The sequence below is a fragment of the Idiotropiscis lumnitzeri genome, chromosome 5 (assembly GCF_059441095.1).
Source record: "Idiotropiscis lumnitzeri isolate Australia: NSW breed Sydney's pygmy pipehorse chromosome 5, RoL_Ilum_1.0, whole genome shotgun sequence".
Taxonomy (NCBI): Eukaryota; Metazoa; Chordata; class Actinopteri; order Syngnathiformes; family Syngnathidae; genus Idiotropiscis; species Idiotropiscis lumnitzeri.
The window spans coordinates 18,263,148-18,283,191 of record NC_142395.1 but is presented as its reverse complement, the minus strand read 5'-3'; the positions used below and the strand labels follow the sequence as shown (position 1 = coordinate 18,283,191).

The following is a 20,044-nucleotide window of genomic DNA, read 5'->3' as shown; positions in this document are numbered from 1 at the left end:
CTGTCTCATATCCCTTTTCCTTCAAGTGAAGCAGTGTCCCGTGAAATTGGCACTAAATTATGAGGCCGGTGTACGCTGTGCGAGGGTTTTAAAAACGGTACAGCGTTAAGGTCAGTGAGTGGACCGTCGTCAGCAACAATGAGGGTATCTGACTTTGGATCGGGACCAAGACGGCATCGACAAACGAGAAATGTAGCATTCTGGTTGCTTCAGGTTGCATCATCATCATCGTAGTTTGAACCTTGAAGCTGAAGGTGGGGATTGTGGGTCACAGTTATAAATCATTGTTTGTTCCTCCCCCTTTCAATAATAATGCTGCTATCGCTTAACTCAGTTGAGTACTATTTAGCTGTCCCCAACCAAGCAATTCTAAGCTTCCCCTTCTTGTCCGGCCATTCTTCGTCTCATATTAAAAAGCATTGTCATCAGATCGCGCCCTCAAATACTTGTCCTGTCCTGTTCATGTTTGCCGTCCTGGCCCTCATCTAATCCTGTTCTTTTGTACCCTCATAAAAAAGGAATAGTCCAGTAGATGTAGTTTTCAATATTATTGATGGTCCACTATCATGAAATCAGGAATAAAATTTATTCATGTTTAAAATTATTATTATTATTAATAATTATTAAAAGTATTTTAAAAAGACAGCAATAAATGGGATGCCTTTTTTCACTAAACAATATAATTTATTTAATCATTATATTCTTCCTTATGGCCTTAAAAAGGGAAGAAAAAAAAGGTTGTTTTGCTCCGAATCCGAATCGTCCGTCATTGTTTACAATGCAACAAAATTTGAGGTTGCTACTTGTTGGTGCCTATAGCTAAAAATATTTACTGCTCATGCAACAACATGAAATATTAATGAGGAAAAAAAGGTACAAAAAGCTGTTATTGTGCATAATGTGAAAGGATGATGTTCCACAGAGGTACGAAAGAAATTAAATAGAAGCTACAAGTCTTGTGCTGTCGTACTTAACTTTCAAAATGAGTTAAATTGGTTAACAGACTAAGTTTCCCAACCACTCCCTCTCCATTTGGCTGAGCACCTCAATTATTGAACTGAAACATAATGTAGTGAATTAGATTGTTGGCCAATCTGCTGGTTAGTGGGATAACGGGTAGAAAAATCCATTTGTCTGCAGAAAGCGACATGATGTAGACAAAAACGCAATTTCAGCATTAATGAAATAATACCACGCTTAATGTATTATCTGCTGGAGCAGAACAGTACGTCGTCTCAGGGTCAAATTTGGGTGTCGAGAAATGTTGTGGCTTTCATGGTCAGAGTGAATCCAGGTTTCCATTGCTCCTAAGTACAAATAATTACTGGATTTTTCAGTATTTACATCGCTATATTCAGTCATACATGTATTTTTTTTTTTTTTATAGGTATGTGGTAATAACACATTGACCCCAGTTTATAGCAAAATGGTGGAAGCTCTTTTTTGTGTGTGCAAATATTTGAGCTTTAGTACTGAGAGTGTGACATGGTTTTAATTCCTGTTATTTTGTCTTTCACAGGGTTACTTTTTGCTATTTGAGTCCATGTTGGACTCCGTCTTGGTGGCCAGAGACCTCTATTTGGATGATGGTGGTTCAGGTAGACCTTACACACATGATAAGACACATGCACGTATCTTAAACTGTTTAAGTGAGGCATTTTTATGTCAACCTTGTCAATAATAAATTTGTTTTTTTTTTTTCGGTTTTATTTCATAAAACTGAAACCATGAACAGTAGCTCTTTGTGTTGACGGCAGCGAACAAGCACCTTTTTGTTTCTACACATTCACTTCTATCTATGGAAAAGTTTAGCTTTTTAGTTGAAAATGGCTTATCTTAACTAGAATCGCTTTTTGCATTGTGGCCATAGCTGTAAATAGCTAGTCCATGTAGAAGGGGGTGGTAAAGCACCAAAAGTATTTGCCAACCGCCAAAAGAAAGTAGAAGAAATGGAGGAAGAAGTAGAAGTAGTCACGGTAACATTGCGACGTAGGATTCAAGCCATTTTAAACTAAAAAGCAAAAATTCTGCCATGACAATTCTTCAAAATTTCCTTATTACTTCTTCTAGATTTTATTCATGTCTGTATGAAAATGCACTCGTGCATGACTTGTACACAATAATGAGCCCGCCCACTAATCAGTTTGAGACTAATAGGAGTTGCACCAAACAGCTGAAGGGGAACAATTCAGTCCACTGGGAATGCATTGTGAAGGCCATCATTATGTCCACTCGTGGCTATTCAATTCATGTCTTCTGTGGAAGGAAGGAAGAGAAACATGCTCACAGTCTGGCATTTGTTTTTTGGTTATCTGCCATCATTTTTCTTGCAATAGTTTAGGCTTTAAATGAACAATATGAATAGACAAATGTCTATAACCTCATGTATATAACTAAAAAAAATTAATGTACACAATTAAAAAAAAAATGGCATGAACAATAATTAGTTCCAGAACTGATGTAATTTTATTTGATTCAAGAAAAATATCAGAAATGTTTCATTTAATTAATTTTTTTTTTTTTTAGTATTTTTATAATATTCTTTTTTTTGTTTTGTTTTCCTCCCCGTAACATTTTTGGAGTGCCCATAATTCCTCAAACCGTTCTGGAACATACTTGAAAGACATTGAATGCTTTAGTTTAAAAACTTGTGAATAGACAATTTGTTTCTGCGTGCTGTAGCCTTATGGAAAACAAATATTTTATTCCCTTAACTTCATGTAGTTATAAAAAGTCTACACACCCCTGTTCAAATGCCTGCTTTTGTGATGTGACTGACGTGAATCATTTCTAAAATTTTGCCCCCTTAAAATGTCCTGTAATGTTGCAGAAAGCATAAAAAAAATTGAAATATGATTGATTTTGTATTTTAGATGTCTAGAAAATGACAAAAATGTTGATTGAACATCAAAGCAGATGTTTGCAAAAGTTTTGTTTTCATTCCAAACAAAGTCTGCTTGCATAGAGCACTATGTAAATCTGGCAATATTTACTGTCAAAAAACTGACATGAGAGGATTTGGAGCGAGATTTCTAAAAGATTATTTTAATTATCAATTTATTTGATCATTTTTTTAGTTATCAATTAGTTGATGAATTATTGCACCGCTAAAATAATTCATAACGCAGAAAGTTGTGCATTGGTAAACAAAAGAAAATGCTTTAGAGACTATCGAATTAGAAAATTGGAATCTAATGTAGTTATCAAATGACAATAAATTTAAATATCTGGATTTTTAATGGCCTCTCATTGAGGCTTCGGTACTTTTTGATCTGTAGCCAACACGTTCCATTACATTTACAGTTACATTTTGTTTTTGTTACTGCACCACGAACATTTGACTTTGCTATTCCCCAAATCAATATGCCCTCGCTAGTAAGACAAGGTTTGGTCCGGCATTTCTTCTTATTGCATCCAATTTTATACAGAACAGAACTCACAGAACTCAACTTTCCTTCACCCTTACGCGTCTCAGCATGCCTTGCGCAGCACAGTGTCCTGGGAAAAGGGATCTGTTTTTCACCCCACTCCCTCCCTCACCATCTCCTCGTTCACAGCCGACCAATGAGGGGGCTCAAGAGAGCAAGCGTAGTAGGGGGGGGGGGCATGACAAATGTGCTGAGAGCAGCGAGTCGAGAAGGACGCAGATGTCAAAGCCATGAATCTGGGGACACCAGTGTGGTCCTTCCTTTTAGTCTCCCCCCCTTTGCATTTGCAGTACAGTAACCCCCCCCCCAACTTTCGCATGCTCAACTTTTTTTGCATTTTTCAGCAAAGCCTGTCCAACTTTTGCCAAATCAGCAAAAGCCTACTCCCACTCTGGTCTTCATGATCACTCACTTGCTTCAGTAATCGGAGTAAAACGATGTTTCTTTGTTTGCAGGAGTGCAAACGCCATCATTAGGTATGGTGACACTCGCATGGTCATGAGAAGGCGTCAGCTAATAATGAGAGACCATGACATGCCCATCGCTGCGCTGTCACCATTCATTCTCGCAATTTATGGCCCGATGTATTGAAGGTTATGTGAGGCTGAACGGCAAGCCATATGCCGGGCAAAATAAATTGAACATGCCTACCACACGGGTGATATTTTTCAAATGATAGAAAATGTAGATAGACACCTAAAGCCAAAGTTGTCTGCACTGCTTTTTTCCTGCTCAATTATTTTTTCCCCCCCATAAAGCTCTTTATTAGCCTCTTTATAAGGCTACAGAAATGAAGGCTTATAGCTTATAATAGCTGGGCATTAAAACATACTTCTGCATAATCATTACCAGAGGATATTTTAGATTTTCTATGAATAAAAAGACATCAAATGTAACGCAACCAGTGCAGAGCACAGAACAGACGGCAATATGTGGCTTTTTTTGTTTTTTGTTTCTTAACTCTGCTCATTTTTGTTGTGTACCTCGTTTCTAGGACGATCTTGGCGTTGAATTTAGTCAGTTTAATTACAGAATTAGTACAATAATCTTTCAAGGCAGTTGATGGAGGGGGGACTAATGAAAAAAAAAAATGCTTTCATCTTGGTTCACCTTGTAAATTGCGCACATCTAGCGTCACTGAGTTGTAATTTAGCGTTGGCTGTCTTAACACCAACATTACAAGGTTCTGTCCAAAACTAGCAAGCCATTGTTTTAATTAAGACGTCACTACCAAGTACTTTGAGGGTTTTTTTTTCTTGAAGTTTTTGAAGGGCTAAAAATGCATAAAAACTCCTGTAACTCGAGTGATTGTTTCCTCTTTAAGGCATTTTGTTTTCAGTTATACACTTTAGGGCCATTGTAGTGTTGGCTCAAATCAGCATATCGTACATGAGGAAGTTGTATTTATTTTTTTTTCCCTGTATGTTTGGCCCTCGGCCTCTTTCTTGGCTAATGCCGGTTCACAGTGGGAGTGCCATCCTCATCGCTGTAACATTATCACCCAGAAGCGAGACCATACCGATATATCATGTGTAAGAACACATTAAAAGACGTTTAATACAAACTACTGCTCCTTAAATAGGCAGAGTTCGGTAATGTCATGCCGTCGTATGGACTTTGTAAGTAGGACAAAAACCAGGCCAAAGCGTATTTTGACATTGCACTTGCTTTAGGAAATTGATGGAACATACCACGCCCACGGGACTTTGAGGCGTTCTCTAATTAGTGCTTTAATGCGTTGGAAACCTTCAAAATTGATGACATCAAGCTTGCCTACTCTTAAGATTGTCCTTTTGGTCTTCATGAATCTGTCGTTTATCTTAATTGACTGACTTGTGAGAAATACGAAGAGGAAAATATTTGGTCCAGATGCTCATTTCTTCCCCTTTTTCTTGCTTTTGAATTTCAACTGCTAATGAATCAGCATTTGTCTTTTCAACTGTTTGTTCCTTTGGTCTCCCTCAGTCTACCCAGACCTTTGTAACATCAGCCTGGCAGCTGTGGGAGATAAACAGAAGCACCAAGACTGCATTGCATTCTGGGATGACGTGTACGGCTTCAACATGTCATGCATGAAGAAGGTTGTCGTGCCGGAGGCTGCGGTGCGAGTGTTGAATGCGGACACGCTCATCTCCGAACCTACAGTCGTACAGGTAAATATTTTTTAAAATGCATTACGGGTATAAGGTGCACTAGAATGGGAGTGGCCATTTTGTGCTCTAGAAACTTTTATACTCCACCCCGAGCATGTTGCGAACAAAGCACTCACTATGCTGAAAGTCGAGCGCTGAGATTAAAGAAAGTCAAAAGCAGTTCCACTCAGAAACATAGTTAGCTCTTTAGTGTGTTGCAGTGCACTCGCCTCCTCTCATCTCAAATACCATTCTGCCTTTCCATCTCCGGTTGGCCTGTTTGCTAAGTAGCATGTCCTCCGCCCATGTGTGGACGTGATGAATGAGAGCCGAACTTGATGTAATGGAATTTGAATCCGCTAATCGATAGTTTGTCTCCTCCAGTGACAAATAGACAGCCCCGCTCCCCAAATTACGCCGACTCTCATCCATTGCGTCTCATTGATACAATCCAATAACATTCTATTAAGGCTGACTGCTACTCCGTAAAATTGAGAGCCCGCTCTTGGAATTATATATTCTGCAAACCTGATTACTTTTCTTTCTTTTTTTTATCCTCAGTGAGAACAAGTAGGACAAATTGAGGAAAGTTAAATTCGAAACCATTTCAAGCTGCACTGAACGAGAGCTCTGCAGTGCTTTTCATTTTCGGAGGCCTACATTTTGCCTCATGAAGGCGCAATGCATAATCTGTGCCAATTAAACGCTGGAATTTTATTATGAATGTTCCTTGTTGTTTGTAATTATTTTATCATAGTAAAGTGCGCATTGAAAACACTCTCGAACCCCCTCGAAAAAGCTGACTATACAAAAACATGAATATTTCTTTTTTTTTTCCCCACTTGACAGACAATCGACTGCAACAAAGTGTGTCTGTCAGAGCTGGAGTTTACGTGCGACTTTTGCTTGAAGATTACCAAAACCACCGATTGCACGGTAACAAACACGCACACGCACACAATGAGCCAATCACACACTGAGGCAAAGCAGCTTTATTGATATTGCACATTTCCTACACGAGGCTAATCAAAGTGCATCACACAAAACAAAAGCACAACATAAAAAGAAGTATCTCACAAAACTTACAAAGTGAACGTTCGTTGACAACATTTTGACCATACCAATACCATTTTTACTTTGAAAATTGGGTTCCACTAATTGACCCGAGTCTGCAGATGTCAGAGCCCAACTGGGTTTTTATTCCATTAGCATTTATTTAATTAAAACTAAAACCATTCAGTGATTTAAAGGGTTTTTGGGGGGTTGATCAAACAGTGAATCCTTACAACTTTATTTATATTAAGCAGAATGCAAGAAATTGAAGCAAGCGTTTATACCGCATTGTCCAATGCACTCGCCTGAGACATACTCGGTAAACATCGCTTTATTTCTTTCCGCATGCTCATGAGGGTCATGGAAATGACGTGGCCCTGGAGTTTCTGAGCATAAGAGTATTGAGCCCTCTTGATGCCGGCAGCCAGCGCTCTTCTTGTTGCCCTGAGTGCTGATGCTTCACGTGCCCTTAAGGCAGCATCCCGAGTCTGACTTCTATCTGCATTCTGTCAGGACTTCTGGTTCAGGTCTTGGCGGTGGAGATATCATGATCACATTTTGAGATGAAGCAGAGTCCGGTTGAAGCATATTCTTCCAGGTCCACTTCTCCTTGTGGCTTCTCTGAACATGTGCACGTTTGTGCACTGAGAACAGTCACATTGACTATTCTAGTCAGATTAAACAGCAGCCAGTGGTGGCTTTTCTTTGCACAGGAAACGGTTTTCAACTCTCAAAATAAAAAGATAGAAATAGTGGAGAAAAGAAAAGTTTGAAGCAAAAAGCTGAGGCGCAGGTCAACCGCAACACATCAATTAAAGTTGTGTCCTCAGTGAGTGTTGGCTAAAAACACAAAAGCGTATGAAATGCTTTATGAGCCTATTTTCTCTGCCACCGCATCCCTCACCTGAACTTCCTCCAACGGCTAAGCCACATTTCACTGTGTTGTGAGCAGCCTGCAGCAGAATCGCCTCACTTTAATATCGTGGGATGCTCTGCATTGTGACGCGAGTAGTGTTGCAGACCTTTTGTGTTTTGGTGCAGTGCTACATAATTTGGTGGAATGGTTTAACGGATAATCAATCTGGCCTGGGCACATTGTGTGTATGTTTGCTAATGGGAAGTGTGTGGGGGTGTGTTTGTGTATGTATATGTGTATATGTATATATTAGGGCTAAATGATTGATCATTTTGGCACCAAAATCGCGATCGCAGGCAACGCGATTTCAAAGTCGTCAAAGCTGCGGTTTGTGCCAAACGTTCACAAAGCAGGCCACGCAAGACAGATTTTTTTTTTTTTTTTTTTTTTTAAAAAAAAAAAAAAAAAACAGGCATCGCGCTGTCCTTAGTCCCGGAAGAGACAATATATATATATATATATATATATATATATATATATATATATATATATATATATATATATATATATATATATATATATATATATAAATACACACACAATTTTATTTACATAGTTTCTATTTCAATCCGTCAAAGTCTTACGCAATGCTGCAAAATAAGGAGAATCCCTTTTCCTCTTTTGGCTCCTTTTTCTCGTTGCAAATTGCTTTTCTCTTGGATTTTTATATTGCCAAGCAGAATCATTCATTTAGAGCGCAAAGTGCGCCCGTGTTTTGGAATGTTTTATGATACAATGGGATGGGACCATTTTTTTTAATCAAAGCCAAGCTTATATAATGCAGGTATTCTGTAAAGAAGTTATCGGCAGTCTAAATCGTTCCTTTCTACTCTCCTTCGGCATCAAAGCTGCTTGTGTTGGGATTTACAGATGATTATTGACCTGCACGAGGGCTGGCTGCTCTGTTGTCATAAAGATACCGATCTGGAGTCAGTCTTGTCTGCAGATCTTCAGTGGTAGTTAAGGTTAGGATGTGTGAAGGGTAAACTGCTCCTGGACCAGCGCTCGGGGATTGGTGAGGGAGAGCTGCTGTGCCTCTCGCCCTATGATGGAGCGCCTGCTTTTGTTCTCCTGTCGACAGTCCATTCATCAGCTCAGCCTGCCTAACCTTGCATTAAATGAACAGCACAACCCCTGCGTCTGTGCCGCTCACACGCAAGATAAATCCTCTCATTCTCTTTTTTTTCAGCCACCCTTTCTTTACCCGTCTTTACATTTACATGCTTATGTTTATTGTTCGTTTTAAATTCCGTGAAGCCACACACATGGTGTACAAGAAGCCGAAAATGTCCGTGTTAGTTTTTTAGTTGCTGTATATAGAATAAAACAATGTGTTAATTGTACTGCACCTTTGTATGACAATGTCTCTGAGAATTAGTTGACTTGAGCTCTGTATCGGTTATCCGTTAAACCAAAAGTTAAAATAAGTACCGTATTTTTCATACTGTAAGATGGATTATAAGGCGTAGGTAGCCTCAATGAACAGGTCTGGTTTTGGAAAGTTCCATATTCGATATAAGGCGCACCGTGTTCTAAAGCGCATTACTGCACATTAAGGGAAACAAACTTGAACATCAAAGAAATCAAACTTCATTCCACGTCCAGTCAACATGCACACACAATACGCACCCGATTATAAGGCTCACTGTCGATTTTTGGGCAAATTAAAGGATTTTAAGTGTGTCTCGTAGTCCGAATACGTTGTTAGAATAAATAGCTTCATTTCAGTCCATTTCTTTACACGAATCTATGCCATGTAGATGATCAAAAAAAAGATTTGGGATAAGACAAAGTATTGGTGCCAATGTCAAGAAATAAATTCATATCAAAAGGCAAGTCAAATGTCCTCAACTTCAAAGTGACAATTCGAACCCGTTTATACCATTTAGTCTGTTTCTTTTTTTGTTTGTTTTTTTTTTTAACCCTAAATGTGTTGCTCACCCTTAGTTTAAATCTCCTTTCTTTGTCTTCAAATAAGATGTTACTTTTAGGCGCGTAAGAAACAAATTATATTCTGGTGTTTGGAACCAGCAAAAGTCCCGTTTGCACCACTGGAAACAGGAAGACCTCCAGCTGTTCAGTTGCACTTAGTTATGTGTTGTCTGAGGAGATTCTACGCGAGAAGCTCAGGTGAGAGGTAGTGTACAGGCGAGGACGGTTCGAACGCCAGCTCACTGGAACAACAGCAATCTGGCGGAGGCAGAGAGGAGAGGCACAGGAGGTGCACGGGAGGTAATTCACACCAATGCGCTTGTGAGGTGGTCATGCTTGAAGCCTCCACGCCTGGGTAAACCCTATCAAAAGTGCATTAGACCTCTCCGCTCACACCCCCCACCCCTCCAAGTCCCCGTCAGCAATCCTCCGTTTCCCCTCCTCTGCATGCCTCCTCCCTTAGCCCCCCCAATGTTGTATAATAGTATCTGGCCGGGCCACTCGGCTAACTGACACATAGCCAGGCGAAAGGGGAGCAATGATGAATTGCTCCCTGTTGGTGTTATCCTTGATGATAATTATTAATTCTCCCTCCGCTCTTCCTAGAGACTTGGCTGGAGCGCTCGCAGCGTCGCAGAGCGTCCTCCATGGGCCATCACGAAGCCCACTGTCATCACTTATCGCGGACACGTTTGGGGCCCGGGGCGAAATACTGATGAAAATGAAATGCACTCATTGCGCGTTGTCCTGTTTTTGGTGCGCGGGTGTGTTTGTGACAAGCATGACTACTTCCTTGCCTTCAACTTTGGTAAATGAGCATTTTTTTAATGACAGTGATGTGATAGGAGGACAAATTGGCTGCTTAAAAAAAATGGGAGGTTCTATTGGTCCGTTTTTTATGAATTTTTGCTAGCTTGTGGGTTTAAAATCAGAGTAGGGCGACTACGATAATTAGCATCTTGACATGCGTCAAAAGTCCCAAGTAACGCAGGGAAGCCGGTCACTTTTCAAACTAAAATATTGTAACGAATTGGGTTTTGTGTGTTTTGCTGAGAAATGTTATTTCCGAGTTTTCTGAATGCATCACGCGTTGAGAGGAAGTTCAGTGTGAGTTTTGACTAAAAACGTTTTTTCTTTTAATAATAAAAGGGAGATAACTAAACCAACGTCTGACGTCGTGTCTTTGGAAGACTTTACAATATTTTTCAACCTCAAATAATAAATTAACCGAAAGTATAGCAAGCTTTTTTTTTGTTTCATCTCTGCGGTCCCCTCCAAGTGGCCGTGGCCCGGCACCGGTCCGCGGCCCTATGGTTGGAGACCCCTGCTTTAGGCAACTCCTGAATTAGATCCGTCTTTTTCATTTTAGTTAAAAAAAAATTTTAAAAAGTCACAGTCACAGCAATATAACAAATAACTCCCGGCAAAGTCCCAGTCTTTCACTTCGGTTTGAAAGTTACGCAACGCAAGTGACAATCAATCTCGCTTATGAAAGGTTGTCATCTACAAAGTGACGATCGTCTCCGTTTTGAGAGAAGTGAATCCGCTCGGCCTGCCGACTAATTAGAGCAAATTTCCCAATTACCACAGCTCTGAGCATCTCTGCTCCGTTCATTACAAGCCTTAATTGTATTGAGGTGACATGCTCTTCTTTTCTATTTTCTCCTTTTCTGCTGCCACTCTCGCCAGAATCTTGAAAAAAAAAAAAAAGACTCCTCTATAGATGTTGTTTACTGCACTGTTTCATTGTACACCAACAAAAAGTCTCCTTAAATAGGAATCTCCCTTCTCTTTGCTGCATCGATTTAGTTCTTTGTCTCTGCAAGCTGGACGCCAAGTTGTCAGCTGTGTCAGGATTAAAAGCTATTAGTTCTGCATCATTGCCACTACAAGTGTGCTCCCGAGATTGATAGAGTACCTCTGTTCCTCCAGTGGGGGGAGAAATGGAAGCAAAATCATCCTGGGGGTTGTTTTTTATTTTTTATTTTATTTTTTTGGGGGGGGGGGCGATCTGAAGGCAGTCTGCCCATGGACTGTCCCTCCTCTGTGTTGTAGTTGTTTACACAAAATCCTGCAATCCTTTCATTTAAATGACTTGCTTTGTTTTTTTTCTCGGTTCAAGTCCAAAGCTTAAGTTTGTCAAAAGTGCAGTATTAGCAACCCATCCATTGCTTGCACTACAGTCAATATAGCAACATTTGCTAATTTCATGTTCTCAAATGGATTTTTTTTTTTTTTTTTAAATCGTCAGCTATATTTCCAGCACGGAGTTGGTCGCCACTTCATAACATATTTCTTTTGTGTGATGACAACCCTCTCTGATGAGGTTAGAGGGAGCACGTGGGATATGTTGTTGACTCAGCCCAAATGCGAAACCAAGTTGAAATTGAGAGGAAGGATATTTTACACAAAAAAAAAAAAGAAGAATTGCTAGCATAGTGTTCGCAGTAACACATTTACAAAATTCTGTCAATGTTGAGCATTAAGTATACCGTGTAATCAACAGCGCTTTGCATTACTCATTTAAAAAAAAAAAAAAAAAGCAACCTTCTTAGTCCTTTGCAGTGAGCCCATTCGTGTCCAGGTGTTTATGGCACACCTTCTAACTCGGCTCTCATATTTCATTGCAGGCAATCGTCGGCTACTTTGACGTTTTCTTTGACAAAGGCTGCTGCAACAAGGTAAGCAGCGTTGACAACAGGAAAGCCATTTAACCGAAAGTCAATTATGTTCACGCTTTGGCTTATTCCTCCTCCTCGAGGCGTTTGTCGGCAATCGACGCGCAACCGAGCCGATTGCTGATATAAGCACTTATCCAGCACAGGCGGCCAGTTGGAAAACAAAATGTCAAGCTCATCTAACCTTCCAAGTGCTCACTGTGTTCTGCCTGAAATTCGAGGCTCGGTTTCCATGTTGTTAATCTCATGACAATTCACTTCATGAATGACCGTGAAATATCCTTTCATAAATTTATTAATTCCAAAAGGTTGTACGCAATACATCCTGACATGGTAAGCAAACCATTTGGAACTGGAATTGTATCGTTGCATGTCCCATCAAAATGTATTCAGTACACTTTTTATTCTGCATTCTCTCATTTGAATTTAATTTTGAATGTATCCATTCTAAAGTGCTCAACGTTACTGTTTTGGTCAGGTGATGTTCTCCACGGGTCCTCAGGTCACAGCGACCCACTGGAAACAGACAGTCTTCCAACTGGAGAGACCGTTCACGGTGCAGGCTGGTTAGTATGAACCGTTGTCCGATATTGTTTTGAAATTGCGTCGGTGTGTGTGTGTGTGCGACGGTATCGGGGCCTTAATGGTGCTCGGCAGCGTGCTGTCAGGTAATCCGTCTCCGCTGGTGATGTCCTCAGACTGCTTGACACTCGTTATCTGTCACGGCGAGAGACAGCAAGGGATCCAAACAAATCACATTCAGCTGTCAGAGACGGCATGTGAAACTCATCCGATAACCGCTGGCACGCCTTGATTCATGGCGCGTTGAGAGAGAGGAGCTTTGTTACTGACCAATGAAAAATGGCGCATGTTAATATTAGAAACAAAAATTACTCCAAACAGTCGTCTATTTTTTATAATTTGACTTCTTGTTTATTTATTTATTTATGCATTTATTTGTTTGGTTTTATTCAACTCTCGCTTAATTTCTTTTTATTTTTTTTTTTACAAAAGACTTGTATACAATATACAAATATTGTGCATTGGTATGACAATTCATCATTAGCCGAGCCATCAGTTTGGCTATGAAGAGCAAATTTGATCATATAATTACCCATCAAGATTTTTGGTCCAAAATTGTAAGTGCACAACTTTAGGACGCAAGGATTCAAATGTTGTAAACAAATCCATTCATCCATTACATTTTTTGTACCACATACCTGAACTTGCCTTCAGCTGCTGCAATAAACAAATACTAAAAGCAAATGATTGTTGAATTTATAGATCAATATTCATTACATTATAGCTATTGTTAAACACTGTTTTGAATTTTATTCTTTTTTTCCACACTCCTAACTTACTCTTGCTTCCATATAGTTGAACTAGGACAGTGCTTCTTAAATAATTTCACCCCAAGGACAGGGAAAAATTCCACGCCACTCCGACTCTCTGCCGTGACAATTAATTCTGTCATTTGTCTATGAAATTGTTTTAAGTACAACTCTACGGTGGCACTAATACTATTTGCTGTGACAAGGAGAGCGCCGCTGCAACCTACTGTTATGGATGTGCAATTGGACTTCATTCTTGTACGGCAAAAAAAAAAACATGTTCCCTGTGGTCACTTGCCGCAATTTTTTTGGGGTAGGGGGGCATTGATATGAGGGATTTGGATCTCCATCTCAGGCCTATATGGACTGCACATTTAAGAAACATACCAATGCAATCCGATTCACTCCAATTGCGGTTACCAAAAAAAAAACAGCTACTTTCCACTGCTACCCTGTTTTTCAAGCATGATACACTGCTGGAAATCATAGCTTGAGCCCAGTATTGTCTTTATGTATGTATGTTATTTTCTCCACCGTACAAGCTCTTGCGTTCTGTGTACTCTATCAAAATGGGAATCACGGATGTGTCTGGTGATGTGGGGATGAATGGACTGCGGGGACAAACTGTCCACTTACTGACTGGATATCTGATGGAGCCTACTGTAATAAATGACCCGTGGGGGAACACATACACTCCATGTCCGTTGGCCCTTGGCTACGCTCTGGCAGCAAACACCGTGATAAAAACTCCAAAGCCTCTGGAGCACTTCAAGCACTCTTGGAGACTCTTGTTCTCATTGGTCAGATCGCAGCAAGCTGAATGTGAGGGCGGCGGACGACCATATGATCGCGCCATGCCGCAATAGGAATGTGCAGAGCAGAACCGATTCGATTTGGTCAAATGATGATCTATGAATGCAGTTTTGCTTGACAGTCTGTGAACGCACTGGAATTGAAAGGTTTACAACCCGATCTGGTTTGCACACGAACGTAATAGCAATTTTAGAAATGTGACGTGTTTTTATACAGTTTGGTTTTAGTGGGACTTGTTCGTCACATGGCAGTGTCTCAAATTGTATTTGCAGATGCTGCAATTATTGGCAACGGCTTTACCGAGCTTGAGTAGTAATACGCTTTATGAATTCATTTTTGCTATTACTGCGGCACTGCCTGAGGGCTCCAAAGTCGTGTCACCCTCGTTTAGTGCCTTTTTCTGCCCTTGCTACATTTTGGAGGAGGATTTTTCTTATTCTTTTAAATATAGAAATAGGATTGCGAGTCTCGCAGTTTCGATGTGTGAAAAAAAATGTATTTGTTGCGCAGTAATTTTGAATTAATTTAGTAACTGAATGTACTTATGACCGTATCGCTTGATAATAGCGGTAAAGCTCCTGTTAGCAAAGGTAGAAAAATGCGAGTTCAAGTCAGGATTCGTTCAGGGATGCAATTGGCCGAACATTTGCAAAAGTGAACGAACTCCGACGTAAAGACAACATTCACGTCCCTCGAAAACATTTCCAATTATACGCGCTCACATGGGTTTATTGCCAAACCTCTTTTTAGGCGATGTTTGAAATGCAAATCAGGTCAAATTGTGTTTGCACGAAACACCATGATGTCATGTTTGATGGCGATTTGCGGCATACTCTTTACTTGTTTGAGGAACGCCCACAGCCGTCGATGGCATGCAGAGTCTTAAGTAAAATCCTCAAATTTGTAAATGTGGATGTAGCTACTCGTACTGTAAATCCGCAATGCTGCAATACATTCCCATTTAGTTTCGCTCATTAAATTAGATTGCGTCAATGAAAACTGTGCAGTATATTTCATAAAAATGAATTTTTGATGAAGCATTTGGACTTGATCACATTCCAATGTACAGGTGTACCTAAAAAAAAGTGTCTGCCTTGCGAATGCATATAGACGGATGAGAATCAGCCCAGTAGTAGGTGAGCAAGGGAGAGAGCAGCAGGTTATTGATGTGTTCTCTCCAGCTCGCCACCCAGACGGTCCTCAACCTCCTCCAGGGGCCGTAAACCAGAAATTGAGTTTTTAACAGCATTCTCTGTTCACTTGATAGGGTCCATGGTATACTTTATAACACACACACACACACACACACACACACACTGCTTCTTTTTTACACTCAAATTCAAAAGAGTTCCTGCGTGGTTCTATACTGAGCAATGCTCTGGCGATGGAAAAGGAAGTCCCTGAAGTCACCTTGAAGTTGACGTGAGTGTACATACGACACAAAAACACGTCGTGACCTCCTATGTGTTTTGGCTGCGATGGCCTTCAGCTCCGATTGGCTGTAGTAAGGGCCAGGCGTAAACATTCCGGCGGTTTGTACCGACTGTCTGGTGATTTATCACGGCGGAAGGCGAATCTGTTTTGATGCGTTTGCTACAAGTGCAACAGTAATTAACTCTCAGGCTGTGTTTCTGTGCGAGGCGTCGGCGCCAGCGCCAGTGAGAGCATGCAGCAGGCTGGAACCAAACATCCCTGCAAATCCTTTTGGCTGGCAGCGTAATAAATTAAACAGCAAATCATTTGTCATGCTCCGGTGTGTTTGTGCGGATCAGCTATTGAAGAGGAGGGTCGTTCTTTCATGGTTTTACCTACTTTGTGTTAACCAGAGAAAGACACTTGTTTTGTTTGTGACACTTGTGTGAAGGCGGCGGACTATTTCGATGTGCTTAAGAGTCACTTGTGCAATTTCAATTCTATTCTTGTCCTTGTCAGGTATACTGTACACTATTCAACTGACCTTGGACAAAGAATGCTTTCATGTCCCACCTAGTCTTCCCAGGACTCTTTATCTGAACTGTGGTGGTCTTTTAGCTTTAGCATTGAGTCAAGCTGACGGCTGGAATGCACATGAGCTCCTTCAAAATGTAGAGGCGAAGGACGTACAATTGGACTTGAGTCGAAACTACAATATGACTCTGATCTTCATTTGAGTCAACTCTATTATATTTATAAAGCGATATTTATAAAACAACCACGCTGTATACAAAGTACTGCGTATGTAGCAAAAAGAAGTCATAGTACGACAAACGATTTTAACAAATTAATGAAGATAGTAAAAAGCACAAAACTGTAAAACCAAAAACCAACTTTTCACAATGCTGTGTGAAAAGCCAACTGAAAAGGCTTGATCGCCTCTGAGCCTTCGCTTAGTCCTCCGTACCTCGAATGGCATCTGCTCCGCAGACCTGAGGCACCGAGCAGGTGGAGGCGGGGCGAGACCATTTGAAAACAAATAAATTAATCTTAAAAAGAACTCTAAAATTTACAGAGAGCCAGTGAAGGGATGCCAGGGCTCCCTCTTACAAGTACCAGTCAAGAGGCGCGCAGCAGCATTATGGAGCAACTGGAGACACGTGATGGAGGATTGTGCATTGTAGTAATCTAGCACAACAGCACCAATTTGGCGGTCTAATTAAAAACACTGTCCAGTTTAAGGCTCAAGTTCGAGACTGTTGGTTTTAGATAAGGAGCCGGTGGTGTGATTACTAGGACCCATTATGCTGAGTTAGAAGTGTGCTTTTGTGTCCTTTTGGTGTATATTGGGTGGATGGTGTCAGATGACAGTGCAGTGGCCATAAGACAATGACACATCTTTGATTCTGTAGTCCAAACAAGCAGAACATTGCATCTTGCATCTACTGAGTTTCAGATGAATGATGGATTTGTGTTCTTATGGATTTTGATATGATGTTATGCGCATGGTGTTAATCCGTTTTGTGCATGCACATAACACGTACGGAACAAGTTTGGCAACTCTATCGATCTCAATTGATGTTTTTGGTCCTTGGTTAGTTAACAATCAGTTAACCAAAGAAAAGCTAAAATGGTCAATGGAAACTCAACCCAAAAATGTTTTGCGTGTAATTCCGAATGGACTGTTCTCTCAAGCGGTCTAGTTTATGTATGTTTATTCTATAACATAATTTTGTACTGCTACTCAACCTAAGTCCTCTTCATTGCACGCAGAAATCTTTGGATGGCAATGAGTATTGAGAATTGTATGTCTTAGCAAGAAATCAATTTGGGAAAAAAATCCAAATGTTCGGAGTTCATGTGAAATGTCCAGTGGATCTTTACGTACATTTAACCTGTAGAGTCATGCTGACGGGCATTTTCATCCACAGGGATGGTTATTCAATTATACTGCACAACAACCCTCTTTCAAATGCACTGATGGTCACCATAGTCAAAATAATTATTCATCGGGCAATTGTTCTTAGTCTTCTCCTAGATAACATTACTGGTGATTTTTATTTTTAGTTTTTGTCAAGCAAGGTTAACTCCTACAGCTGCTCAAACTCTCTGCAGTGAAGTGACAAACCCAGAGTGCGGCGCCAGCAGCAAGGACTGTGTAACAGGAGCATTGGTATGGCACGGCTGAGACGTGACAGAAATGATGGCAAACACAGGCGAAATCTCCACGCTCAGCATTTTCTCCCCACGTCCTCTTGTAACCTCCAGCGACGAAAAGCGTGTAGCGTAGCGCGTGGAGGGTCTGCGTCCGTGCACAAATATAGGCACAAGGCAGTGGTGCTTATTAACATATATTAAACCACATTTGCTGTACACGCACATCATATTTCCTGTGAGCAGTGAATTTGTGCTCATACTGCAGAGGACTAAGATCAGCATGGCCGCAGGGCTGTTAATATTTTTTTATTAGCAATATATATATATATATATATATATATATATATATATATATATATATATATGATCAGAATGCCATGTTTCGGCTAGTGGGGCTGCATAGAACATAGTTTTGTTACATTTTTTGGGGTTGACTTCCACTTTAACAATTAAATGTTCAATTGAAAATGAACTAAGTCTTCTAATATGGTTCCCATACTTTTGTAGGGGAGGAGCTTCAAGGAAAGATCACGTTACGCAAGAACAAAAAGGACCCCCGTTCGCTGTTGGTCACCTTTGAACTCCGAGATCGGAAGTTGACCTACAACGTGCAATGATGTCATGTAACTGAAATGATGAAAACAACAAATGATACTTTATCGTTGTTACTATGGAAATTGAAAATGGATTCAGCCATTTCTGATGTTTTACTTTTTTGTAATAAAGAACACAATGTATCTTAACATCAAAATATTCTCCTTGTCAATGTTTTTCACATTAACGTTTGAATATTTTTTCACAAACTGATAAAATGGGTCAAATCCCACAAGGGGCCATGCCCACCGGGGTGGGCATTGCCACTCCTGGCCCCCACAAAGCTCTGCCCCTGGCGCAAGTTATTGAAGCTGTAAAATTCCACCAGAATGATGCAACATTTCTCTGATAGATGATATTATAAAATGTGTTCATCACCTGAATGATGAAAACCGTTCCAATTCCAAAAAGGTTGTCAGAGCTTTTTCACGCTTTTAGTCGTCTGCATTTTGTGAGGAGAGCAGAGCAAAGAGTGTTTTAAGTGAGGGTCCCTGTCAGCCGAGAGTGATGATGACGATGGTGATGGGAGTCGCGGGCCTCTGGGTGACCTCCACCACTGAATCACTAGTTTGCAGACGCATCGGATGGATGCGGCTGCTTATCACCCACGCGACAGTGGGAGTGAACCATTAATTATAGACGCACGTGTAATTAACCGGCACCAACCCAAACGTAGTCAAGCAACACCTCGTAATTCTCAAAAGATATTGACTCGTTCACATTCGGTAATTCTAAATAAATATTTTTGCAACAATTATTTATACATAAATGCAAATAGGGCTTTGAGACGTGAACCGTTTTGTAAGGCGTGTACATAGTGTGGCGCGCGTGTGTGTGTGTGTGTGTGTGTGTGTTAGAAGGCCACAAATCAATTACAATTATTCCCAGTTGACAATGTAATTAAAGTCAAGGCTAATATAGCGATTCCAGTCTCTTATCTGGAACGGAGACAGATTTGGAAGGAGCGCAGTGCGCATATTAAAGTCTTGCAGTTACCGCATCGAACGTAAGCGGGTTTAGAAATGCTTGCAAAAGTCGCAATTTCTATAAACTGATTTTTCGATTCCGAGCAATAGGGTATAGACTTTTGAAAATTCCATTTTGGGTTCCACGTCAATTTATCATAACGACCCAACAGTGTTAAATGTGAAATGTAAAGAACAAGCAGAGTGAAGCCACTGTCTTAAAATTATTTTTGTAATAAAATACCACAACCACTTTCCCTCTACTCATGCTCGTTGATTATGAGCTTTTGTTTTCGCTTTGCCTATTGCAAGAAAATCTTGACTCCGGTGTGGTTCGCTATGCAAGTGGGTGATCAAAACGTATGTGATAAAGTTTACAAAGATAATGTGTGGTTCGATGAGAGGTAAGACTACTAAACTTAAAAAAAAGTTTGTTGAAGTTGTTGAAATGTAAAGTTGAAATCGTGTATCTTATATGTTGTCTTTATTATAGCTGGGTTAAAGCTATTAAAACGCGACAGTGTCAAACAACTGAGAATTGTTCACACAAATTTTGGTTCATCTATTGTAACATGTCGTATTTTGTGCACGATATGTTAAATTAATTCCTCCCTCCATTATCTGTTCTGCTT

At 40.3% G+C, this 20,044-nt stretch overlaps 1 protein-coding gene across 1 annotated transcript in view; it reads left to right on the top strand.

Annotated features, from left to right (window-relative positions):
- The window catches only part of prmt3 (protein arginine methyltransferase 3), a 36,439-nt gene extending 17,843 nt beyond the window's left edge, over positions 1–18,596 (top strand). Inside the window, exons 11-16 of the mRNA XM_088296941.1 lie at positions 1,520–1,598; positions 5,394–5,581; positions 6,410–6,496; positions 12,092–12,142; positions 12,618–12,705; positions 18,361–18,596. Of these exons, the coding sequence (XP_088153067.1) occupies positions 1,520–1,598; positions 5,394–5,581; positions 6,410–6,496; positions 12,092–12,142; positions 12,618–12,705; positions 18,361–18,470 (603 nt within the window). The 3' untranslated portion in view covers positions 18,471–18,596. The remainder of the gene's footprint in view (positions 1–1,519; positions 1,599–5,393; positions 5,582–6,409; positions 6,497–12,091; positions 12,143–12,617; positions 12,706–18,360) is intronic.
- The last annotated feature ends 1,448 nt before the right edge of the window (positions 18,597–20,044 follow it).